This window comes from Podarcis cretensis (genome assembly GCF_951804945.1).
Source record: "Podarcis cretensis genome assembly, chromosome: 6".
NCBI lineage: Eukaryota > Metazoa > Chordata > Lepidosauria > Squamata > Lacertidae > Podarcis > Podarcis cretensis.
The window spans coordinates 38,524,665-38,536,696 of NC_137175.1; the positions used below are offsets into that span (position 1 = coordinate 38,524,665).

The following is a 12,032-nucleotide window of genomic DNA, read 5'->3' on the forward strand; positions in this document are numbered from 1 at the left end:
AACCAGGACCTGATTGTTACATGTGAACCAGGCTATATGAAGTTGGTTCTAAACTAAAACCCAGTTACGTGACTGAACATGGGTAACAATTTCTGTGCTTCAGATTCACAACGTGTTTAATTATATTTAAACACTTGTAGCACCGTCGGAGGGAGGATGAGGTTCTAAACCAACTAACACCTGCAAGGCATTTAGCAAGACCAATGATGTACAGTGGTACCTCGCAAGACGAATGCCTCGCAAGTTGAATGCCTCGCAAGACGAAAGAGTTTTCCGTTTTTTGAGTCGTTCCGCAAGACGAATTTCCCTATGGGCTTGCTTCGCAAGACGAAACGTCTTGCGAGTTCTTGCGAGTTTGTTTCCTTTTTCCTAAAGCCGCTAAGCCGTTAATAGCCACTAAGCCGCTAAGCCGTTAATAGCCGCTAAGCCGCTAATAGCCGTGCTTTGCAAGACGAAAAAACCGCAAGACGAAGAGACTCACGGAACGGATTAATTTCGTCTTGCGAGGCACCACTGTAAATTGCATCGGCCATTTGCAAAAAAAAGTGTTTTATTGTAACAATCGCTATTTCCCCCTGCCCAGGAAGTCCACTAGGAGGTAAGCCATTAACAGCACTGCTTTGCAGATTTGCCCAAGACCAGCATGCACACACAGGGTCTCAACAAAGGTTTCCCAAGACCATTTTTGACTACTGAATGGGCTTTATTAGCTCTCAAGAATATTCTGCCCTTCTGTGGAATGTGATCATTTTTTGCAGTGTGTACACGTGCACTTGCAGGTATCAAGTAGTTCCCTTTAAAAAAACAGCCACCTTTTCTGCAGTGACTCGTGCAAATGTCTTTTCCAGCTACTGGCTCTAAGAAATTGCAAACAGCCTTTAAACAACAGCCTGTTTTGTTCAGGGTCAAAGCTGGGATTTTTCTCATGATGACAAGAAACACAAGCACTATAGCTCCTAATAAGTGGTTTCAGATTTTGAAAGGCCAGTTATCTGCAAAAGGCATCATTGTATTTGTGGGGTGGGGGAGTGCTGAATGCTCCAATGATTTCTTAACAAGGGAGAAAACAATTTTCTAGCTTTCATGTTCAATGGAGGAAGGGAGGCACCATTCAAAAGTCATTCTTTTAGCCTAGCACAACCTACACACTGCCTCCTAGAAAAAAGATCAAGGCATCTACTAATGCACAAAGCAATGGAAAGTCCATATATAAAGGTACCCCAGGATGATATTATTGATCCCAAACCTTTCGAACTGCAAAGGATGTTAGGAGGGTGATGATTAGACCAAAATATGGTATGGAGACCTGATAGCTTTGCCTAAAGCCTATAATCTAAGGGCTTATCCAAATTTACCTTTATTCCGCTCTTTCTAGACAAAGTATACTAGTTAAAGCTCCATGTATCAGCGCCCCTTTTTTTGCTCTGCAGCTTTCCCTGCGAAAACCTGCTCTTTAAAGGTCAATCAGAGCAAAAGTCAATCCGCAGAAAACCCAAAAGTTATTTATTGACAATGCAACACAAATTTCATTATTCTTGTTTCTTATATTCATTTCTCAGTTTTTAACAAAATGTTTCAAAAGAGACCTACAGATTTGAATCTCATTTGCAAATGGTTAAAAAGCCACAGAGATCTCACTTACGTTTTAAACACAGGAAGCTGCTAGGCTATATGTACAAAGACAGCCCTCCCTCAGTCTGCTAAATAAGAGTACATTATTTACCGTAACTACTCAGAACATTCTGTATTTCACATGCCCTTTAGGAGCAAACAAGTAATTTATCAATCACATCAGGTCTTTCAGATACTAAGGCAAAATAAAAATGCATATGAGAAAATACAAAGAGCCCCGAAGTACTTTAAACATTCGCTTTTTGTAGCATAAGCATCTGGAAGCAGGAATTTGTTATTTATACAGCACCATCAGCATGAATGGTGATTTACAGAGTGGAAGTAACACTGGTCTCCCACCTCAAGGAGCTTGCATTTTTTAAAAATTGGCAGAGGGAAACAAAAAAGGGAAAGGAAGGTGTGAACAAGGACATAATATATGATTACTTCAGTTTTACATACATAGGGTTGTAGTCAACTAATTGTGGCAATAAAAACCAGCGCAAGGAATCCTGTTAATGCAATGGGACTTAAACCTGTTTCCTCCCACCACACCCTCCCCAAATCTGCTCCAGAGGTTCAGAAGAACCCCCAGAACTGTGTGCAGGGGGAGGAGAGGAAATATTGTTCTTCCAGGCATGCAGAAAACCTTGCCCGGAGAGAACAATCTCATTAGTGCTAGAATGAATGCAATCCATAGTTCAGTTGCATGCAGCTACTTCAAATGCATATACAGGAACCAGGGATAACAGGAAGCTAATTGTCAGTCAAGATCTTCTCCAAGCACTCCTGGCCCTCAGAGGTTACATAGGGGCAGACTGAAGACAGGGTCTTCCAGGTGGCAGTGCCCAAATTACGGGACTGCTTGCTCTTAAGTTTTCAACCAGTGCCTTCTTTGCTTTAAGTTTATTCTTTTATATCAAGACTTACTTGTTTGTCTTAATGTAGAAAACAGGAAGGCATTGCTGGCAGATGATAGAAGCCTATTATCATCAAGAATATATGGGCATAAACACGACCTCAGAAATGCCAAGGAATGGCAATAAATGGCAATGCCTCAGGAAATGGGCAGAGAAAATTTTAACCTCTCAGGTCACACTATTGTTTACCTGAACTTAAGAGACATTATTGAATGAGGGTATACCTGCCTACTTCAGAATGAAAATGCTGAATTGCAAAATGTCGAGAAGTTCACTTTTTTGTCATCTCTGGCATGGACAGGTATCAATAAAACAAGCATCCTGACACTGGTGATGTCATTATCAGCTACTGGTGTTGTGAATGGTTAGACTATTTAATGTGTTTTGCATTGCTCTGCATTTCCCGCTCACCTGACCATTTACATTTTCTCTTGTGCATATGTACCTGCCAGCTGAGAATAACACTTTAAGCATCTGATGGTCCATGGAAGCTTATACTATAATAAATACTAGGCTTCTAAAGGATTCTTTGTGTGTTGGCGGCAACAGACCAACATGGCTACTGGAATGTGCACAGAATGTCTTCCTGAATTGAAATAAATGACAAGATTTGTAAAGCTTGCCCAGCAAAACATTCTATTCCCCTGAAGATTAAGCAAAACCTACCACTAATAAATGATGTCCTTATTCAGCATACTAATCAAAGCAACTGTCAAGTCAGCTTCTCACTAAGAAGCTTGATATCACAGCGCAGGATTCCAACCTTGGCTGCAGAAAAACCAAGGACACTTGTCAGCCATGGTGAATGACACAACCAGAAGCAACAAAAACTTGCAGGTAAATAATCAAGCGTAGCTTTAAGGCAGAGCGTCTGTGATTAAGTAAGTTCTTATGCAAAATACTCAACTTGAGTACACGGCGCTTTGCGACACCAGTGGAAACAGTGAACACTGAACACCATAAGCATCTGCCTTGTCCTGGCCAACACATCTGCATTGTACAGTTACGTACAGATAGGGAAGAAATTCAGCTTGGTCCACAGACCAAAAGACAGCCTTAAAAATAAATAAATGCACTTTTCCAAATTTTGTAGTGTAATTGTTCAGCAAAGTAATGTATACAAAAATGCATGCAATGGGGGCAAAGTGTGCTTTAAAATGCATATATTAGTGAAAATGCATTATATAGGGGAAATCGCTTTGCAAAAATGTATATATTAGGTAAAATTGCATAGAAAATGGGCATATTCATGAAGACTTCATTTTAATTGCAAACTGATGTGGAAATGTGGGGAACTGAACATTTGGAGATATGAGAGACTGAGAGAAACCAAAATCTTCTACGAATTGACAGCTACACAAACATAAGCTGTTGTCAGTTATTGGTTTCCCAATACCTTCCTACCAGGTAAGCTGTTGTCATAGCAACCTTCACCTCATTTAACTGGTTCTTAGTCCTGACTGCCTTAACCTCCACTCCCCTCAGTTCAGTTGGAGACAGTCATAATGATTTCTTATTTCTATATCCAATAATTACTCAGCACAACAGGAAGAAGATATTGTTGGCAGGCGAAGGCTTATATCATATTGGAATATGCAATTGTGAATGAGCCCTGGTGTTATGGCTAGCATTATTAGGTCTTATTCCAACACTGCCAAAACAGATTTCAGCAAAATCCAACTATTGCAGGATAGGGACAGCAAAGAAAGAGACAGAACATCACTTGTCATCTACAGTTTACAGAACTGTAGAGTTGGAAGGGACCAGGAGGATCATCTAGTCCAACCCCCTGCAGTGCAGGAATATTTCACCCAACATAGGGCTTGAACCTGTAACCCTGAGATTAAGAGTCTCACCAACTGAGCTATCCAGTTGCATTCCAACCTATCAATGAATGGCAACCCATTTGGGCAAATCAAATCATATTATAGGACTTAGACGGTACATCTGTATTTCCTTACCAACAACCCCTACTCCATCTAAACTAGCCACTCACCAGCATCAACTGACCACCCAGGGGCAACGGCCTGTAACAAACCCTGGTTTCAGCTCTGTCATCACAAAGAACTCCATTACCCATCATTCTCATGTATCCACTTTATAGCATCAACTACCAACTACAGTAGTACCTCAGGTTACATACGCTTCAGGTTACAGACTCCGCTAACCCAGAAATACTGCTTCAGGTTAAGAACTTTGCTTCAGAATGAGAACAGAAATCGTGCTCCGGCGGCGCGGCAGCAGCAGCAGGCCCCATTAGCTAAAGTGGTGCTTCAGGTTATGAACAGTTTCAGGTTAAGAACGCACCTACGGAACGAATTAAGTACTTAACCCGAGGTACCACTGTATACTCTTCTTCTGTTTAGAACAACCTCCTATCTCTCTAAATTAGTAAATAAATGATTACAATCAGGCATTGCCATTTTTAATGCTCACAAACCAGTTAGTGAAAGTCAGGATATACTGAAGCTGACCACAAAGAGACCATTTTTCAGAAAATATCTTAGAGGCAGGCTGGTGCACAGAAATGTGATAGACTTAATGCTACTCTTCGCACTGTTTTGTTTAGACTCCCCCTATACGTTTAGTGTGTATGCCTATATAGACACACACAAGTTCTGTCACTTGATGCTTCTATTGTGATGACCTTTTCATAGTAGGTGTTTTTTGTAAGATTATATTTGACAGGCACACATGTGACAACTGAGGAGAAGCACTTCAGACATCAGATGAAGAGGGTTTTAATTCACAGGAGCTTATTATTTATTCAAAAGACACTTTCAAACTGAATCGTACTCATTTTATGTTTGGGAAAGTGCACAAACGGGAATGTGGGTTTCAGACTGCGGTTGCCAACTTGGGAATGGACGTTTGGTTCACTACATTTGCTATCCCATCTAGGAAGTGCAATAAATCAAACTCCTTTTCTAAGTCAGCAACCACAGTTCCACATTCCTGTCAGAACTTTCCAGGAGCACCTTGAATTTCTATTTGTTGCCTATGGATTCTGCATGAAATGCTTGACCAAGAGTAGTGGGAAGACACAAACGAGATCATCCTCCCACCAACTCAGTTAGCCAGGAGTGCTGCAACATTCCGAAGATTATCAAAGACCTTTATTCATATTGCTTTACAGTTTGAATTTTGCTGTTAAGAGTACAGAGGAAAGTGTTGTACAATTTTAAGTATTTCTGTCCATCATCTCACTATTACCCGCCCCCACAAAAATAGCAAAGGAGAACATCTTGCTCCAGAGCCACCCAGCAAGACCACAGCTAGCAAGTGGCCAAATTGGCTTTGCTCACTTGCTTTGTCACCATAGCATAAGCCCTTTTGGCGAAAGACGTATGTGCTCATTGGGTGTAAGTTGTTCTCTCATTCTGGTTTTATTATTTTAAAGAACATTGTGGGCATCCACTAAAAATGGTATCCCCATCCTGGCATGGCAGTTTTTAGTCTGCATGTCTATTTCAATGTCACAGAGAATGGCAAACCATCAGCCACAGAATGCTACAAGAACCTACACCACATGGAATTCATTGCCTCTCTGAAGCTCAGCTCCCCACACATCTCACTTTATTTAAGGCTGCTTAAAAACAGGAGAAGAGCAAACACGGAGGAACAGTAATTTGAAGGCGTCTAATTTAAAATAGCCAGCGATGTTTACCAGCATCTAAAAATGTGGTATTTTTAAACTTTCTACAATAGTTCAGCTCCAGCAATTCAGACACAGTTAGCCAGAGCACAAGTTGCAAAGTCTAGAAAGCTACAGTGCTGTGACTACACTACAAAGCTTAAAAAAAAGTGTATTCCAAGCGAAACTCATAACCTCTTCAGAATCCTAGAGATCAGCACTTAATCAGAATCTGTTTTTCCACTATGTTGTGTAATAAAAAGTAGCCTGAGCAGCATGGCCAGTTGTTGAACAAGCTCTCGGCAGAAGTCCTAATCCTTTCTTGTGCCACATAATCAAGGCCCATCCCTATTCCCAAGGTGACTGTTTTACAAAGCCCAACACTGTACGTTATGTGGAGTAACGTATAGCAAAATGTACACATTTTACAAAAAAATGCAGACATAGACAAACTGACCTAAACTAGGGATAGCCAACTGGTTTCTTCTGGGCCAGTTGCAAGCCACAGCCCAATTTTATTTGGTCCTGATGCCCCTCCCTGATTTTAATCAAGGTTTGTATGAAATTTCACTTGTGAGGAAAAGTAGTAAAATCTCAACTTTCAAGGCACTGTAGATATCCCTTGGATGCTATATGCGTTATCTACATCTATATTCGTTGGTAATGCTATATCTGAACATATGTACATCGTAATTTAGATGTCATTGCTGCTAGACAACACAAAATATTTACGGAGGCAATCTCATGAGGGTATCAGCTTGTACAGAACAACACACGTTTTAGTTCCCCAGAGCACTTTAGAGAATAAAGCAGCCCCCTAGTAAACGGAAGTTGGAAATCCCTCACCTAAATAGTCTAATCACAGATTGCAGGCTTTTCTGGCTGCAGAATTCAAAGAAACCCTCCCAGTCACTGCCACCCTTCTCTAGAATTCCCCAACATCAAGCTCAGGCCAGCTTTTTCCTCCCTACACTTACACCTAGTAAAAGTCATTGATTTCTTTGCTTTGTACGCCGAATGCAAATGATTAATTATGGCATTAACACCCAGGGTCGAGCATTTCAAGACTGCTTTTTTGATAATATTATTTGTATGATTATGGTCATGATGATTAAAAAAAATCAAGACCCAACTCACCAAAGCAGACTTCCCAACGCCACCTGAACCAAGGACCACTAGCTTGTATTCACGCATGATGTGGTCTATTCAAATACTGACAGTCTGGAAAGGAAAGGAAAGAAGTAATGGAGTTATGGTCATCATGTGAAATAATGCACAAGGGATAGTAATGAACCAAACTGCTTCTGAATCTTCACATTCAGGCCTATTAACAGAGGTATATAGTGGCCAATGATAGACAAGTGTGATGTGGCTATTCCTTCTGCTAAACTTGATAACTCCTAAGAGACTCAATGAGGTCCACAAGTCTAGACTGGACCTGGTAGCCAGCCTTTATTATTTATAGTTGCCCCACTGCTATTTCTCATCTGTTTCCTAACTGACATAGAAGATTCAATATGGGTGGAGGGCTACCTGTGTCTGAATTGCTGGGGTTGGGGGGTTGGCAAGGACAGCTTTTTACCTTCTGCAAGGCTCTGTAGATGTGAGAGGCCTAAAGAAAGGCTCTCCACCCAGGTACAAAGAGTGAGGTAGCCTTCTCTCCTCTGAGCTTTCTTGATTCAATGAGAACTAATAGGAGGAGTGGCTTCTATCTCATAAACATTCACCAGAAGCAACTTATGACTACAACTGTGAATCTGTAAATGTGTAGAGAGCAAGCAGTATGAACACTCACAGGTTTTAAACTCCCAGCTGTTGGTGTTGGGAGCCAAATGGGTCAAACCCTGGCTTCTCTAAGAACATCATAGATCTTTATCTTGCCCCTCAAGAACAGACGGAGGCATTAACAAAACAAAACTCATTTTAAAAGCAAACAAAGCATCAAACCACAGCAGGATGATTGAAAAATGTGTTGCAGTTTCCAGGCACAGTAAACATTGTATGGCAATACAAAACAAAAAACCACTACCACCATTCTCATGTCATACTGTTGTTTTAGTCGATATGTTCTCTTTGAAGGATGTTATTTTATGAGCAAATATTACGATAGTAAATATTAAATAAATATAGTAAAAAGAGACTTCAGAAGCAGAGAATCTGATAAAGGATCGCCTGTATATTCTACAATTCTTTGACTAATCACTTTGAAAAGCTAAGTTCACAAGCCTTTGGCAGTTGCATCAACTTGCTTAGCAGAATACTTAATTCCTTGTTCCAAGTATTTTATTACTTTTTGTGTAAGTAAAAACATGTAACAGGCTTATACAACACACATAAAATAACCGAGGTTTCCGCCCGTACAGCTGGTTTATGAACATACAGCTGGTTTATAACAATCAAACGAGACAAAGTCAAAGAAACGAAGGAGGAAAAAAATGGAGGAAAAATCTAAGAAAAATATAATGCCTCCCACTTGTGGTCCACTGTGCCACATTTAATGAAAGGGTGGGGAAGGAGAGAGAGGGAGAGGGAGAGGGAGAGGGGAGAGAGAGGAAGAGTGTATGTATGTATGTATTTACAGTGGACACTCAGGTTGCGAACATGATCCGTGCGGAAGGCACGTTCGCAACCCACAGTGCCGCATCTGCGCACGTGCGGGTTGCAATTTGGCGCTTCTGTGCATGCGCTGAAACTCGGAAGTAACCTGTTCCGGTACTGCTGGGTTCAGCGCGGTGCGCAACAGAAAACACACATCCTGAAGCATCTGTAACCCGAGATATGACTGTAATCTGGGGCACCCAGAAAGGAGCAGTTTGATATATATAGTAGAAAGTAAGTTTTCCAGTTTTTAAATATTATTATTACTATTTTATAAACTATGCCTTAGTGGCAAAATTGTTTCAAAACTTCATTGAATAAAGGAAAAAACAGACTGAACTAGTGATAGGTGAAGCACACATTCTCCAGCTCAATTTAGAACTGGACAAAATTAAGCAATTTTCATATTTCATTCATATGAAAAATCTCATCTATTTCTGAGATCAATTATGCATTCATTTGTGGTCCTACCAAGTGCGCAATGCCACAGTGAGTGTGATGGAACAATTCCCTCCAAGTCCAGCATCCTCATTTTATCTGGCTGCTGTGGCAAAGTTTTCTGCCAAGCAACACAATGTGTAAGGGGGTCCCCACCCCGGTTCCTGGTGTGTGGGGGTCAGTGCTGGAGGTAGACCTGCCTGCTGTCTGTCAGGGAAGGGAAGGGAAAAGGAAAGGAAAGGCCAGGCAAGTACAGGTGGATGAACAAGTTACAAACTGCTGACATTTATATCAAGATTTGGCCAAAACCAATTTAATGAGACCGAATTTAAAGATTTTTTCTATTGATTAGAAGCTTTTAAGTGTTCCCCTCCCCCAGAAGTTTTAATTGTATTGTTTTAGTGTTCATATGTTTTCCCTGGTTCCTTCGGAAGAAGATTGTTATCATTTATTTATTTAGATTTATATACCACACTTCATCACAAGATCTCAGTGTGGTTCACAGAAAATGTGCGATATAAATATAATGAGACTGAAAGGAGATATGATAGCCATCTTCAAATATCTAAAGGGCTGTCACACTGGAAGACGGAGCAAGCTTGTTTTCTCCTGCTCTGGAGGATAGGACTTGAACTAATGGATTCAAGTTCAAGAAAGGAGATTCCAAAACAAAACTGGAAATAACTTTCTGTTGGTAAGAACTGTTCGACAGTGGAACAGACTCCCATGAGAGGTGGTGGGCACCTGTTGAGATGCTTTCGTTGAGATTCCTGCATTGCAGGGGGTTCGACTAGATAACCCTTGGTGTCCCTTCCAACTCTACAATTCTATGATTCTATAAGTAAATAAATAAATCTGAGCTTGGGAGAGAAATGGGCAGTACAAAGCACAAAGGCTGTGAAAGGAACTAAACTAAGAAACCTGCTCTGTCCTCTGATACTCCTGAGCTTCATTAAGCCACACAGAGAACTAATACGAAAATTATCTTTTCCCTCTTAGATGATGTCAAATATTATCAAACTCAATTCTGGTGGGTGGATTAAACTTTGTAACAGTGACAAATAAATGCAGCTAGATGCATTTATGAACTCTGGCAAACAAGACCCTCCTTAAAATTCCACTAAACGCATTAATACCTGCTTATGCAATTTATCTTTTCACACCCAGCTGCACAGAAGTATGTACAATTAAGCAAGAAAATTATAGTGGCAAGTTGCAGGAGACTGAGATTGCTTTCGCATCCCCGATAGGGAATGATTTAGGTCAATATATTCTCCCTGTAAAAGGTCAGGCCTCACTTGCCATTGCCAACTGAGAAACCTTTCTGCTCCTCAAAGCCATGTCTGTGCCTTTTTATGGAAATCTCTCCAGTCACTAAGCTGCACCAGAAAACCTTTCATTCTCTTCAAGATTACTCGACAAATAAGGAAAATGACAAAACCAACGATAAACATTTTAACAGTGTTTACATTATAAACCAGCCTTCGCTGCCCCAACAACTGAGCCCAGCCAAGCCATGACATCACTTTCTCATTCTTTTTTTTTCCAGTCCTCCCCAAGATAGCCCTGCTCCCAAGTAAGGATTCAGAAAAGCAAAAGCTATGGGATCAGAGCAGCCTAATTCTTTTGGAGAAATCACAATCCAACTTTGCCATTAGATTTATGAGTTTCCCCAACCATAACTCTTACTCTTGCTGTTGTCCTCAGAAGTACAACATGGGAGGAAAATGATCTAGTTGACTATATAAGTAAGAGAAGTGTAATAGTTATGTGCACAAGACCATTTTTGACTGTTTTTTGATGCTAATCTGCTCTGGTTAAGTTCCATCAGAGGTAGCTGTGTGCTCATGTGAAACACTAAAGGTAAAGGGACCCCTGACCGTTAGGTCCAGTCGCGGACGACTCTGGGGTTGTGGCGCTCATCTCGCTTTATTGGCCGAGGGAGCCAGCGTACAGCTTCCGGGTCATGTGGCCAGCATGACTAAGCTGCTTCTGGCGAACCAGAGCAGCGCACAGAAACACCGTTTACCTTCCCACCAGAGCGGTTCCTATTTATCTACTTGCACTTTGACGTGCTTTCAAACTGCTAGGTTTGCAAGAATGTGAAACAGTAGCCAATAGCAATGGTACAAGACCAAGCAGTTATTACCACAGGCAGTAAAAAGCCAAGTTGTTTAGGCTTTTTACAGGAGCAAAAGGACATCCTTCCTTCCAGCACTGGTACCTAAGCATGGGTATTTCTGTCTGGGGAGGGGACAAATACAACACTGTGTGTTTCTATAGCGAAGAAGAAAATAATCACTACTACAGCTTCCCTATATAAGGCTGCACATCTGAACCAGCTGTTATCCCACGATGCATTTGGTTGAAATTGAATGAAGGCAAGAGCTGGAATGTACTCAGTGCCCCTCAGTCACATGCCTATCTTCAATGAGGAAGGTCTTAAGTGGGGAGACTGTTCTACATATGTTGGCTCCCTGACTATGCAGGGTTCTAAATCCTCACACCTCGAAGATGCTACCTGCTTCAGGCCTCCCAACACCACCACCACCACCATTAGTAGAGGGTACTAGAGCTGGACACCATTTTGTGCAACACCATTTTGCCTGCTCATATGAGTGAATGCCTAAATACCACTAGTGTATTGGCTCCAGTAGTGCTCCAGGTCTGGAAATTTTATGCAGTCAAGGAAAGGAATATCTCTTCATTAATCCTTAGTGTTTTCCACCATTAAGCTAAGTCTCAAATATGCCATACAACAGGTACACTTTCTGGATATGTTGGTACAATGGTGTGAGGGGTGCTTCACTGGGCATTGCACAGCATACTTT

At 41.2% G+C, this 12,032-nt stretch overlaps 1 protein-coding gene across 1 annotated transcript in view; it reads right to left on the reverse strand.

The window, feature by feature from the left end:
* Positions 1-12,032, reverse strand: part of RAP1A (RAP1A, member of RAS oncogene family) — a 96,148-nt gene that overhangs the window by 16,889 nt on the left and 67,227 nt on the right. The window contains exon 3 of the mRNA XM_079980061.1: positions 7,303-7,386. Coding sequence (XP_079836187.1) covers positions 7,303-7,359 — 57 coding nt within the window. The 5' untranslated portion in view covers positions 7,360-7,386. The remainder of the gene's footprint in view (positions 1-7,302; positions 7,387-12,032) is intronic.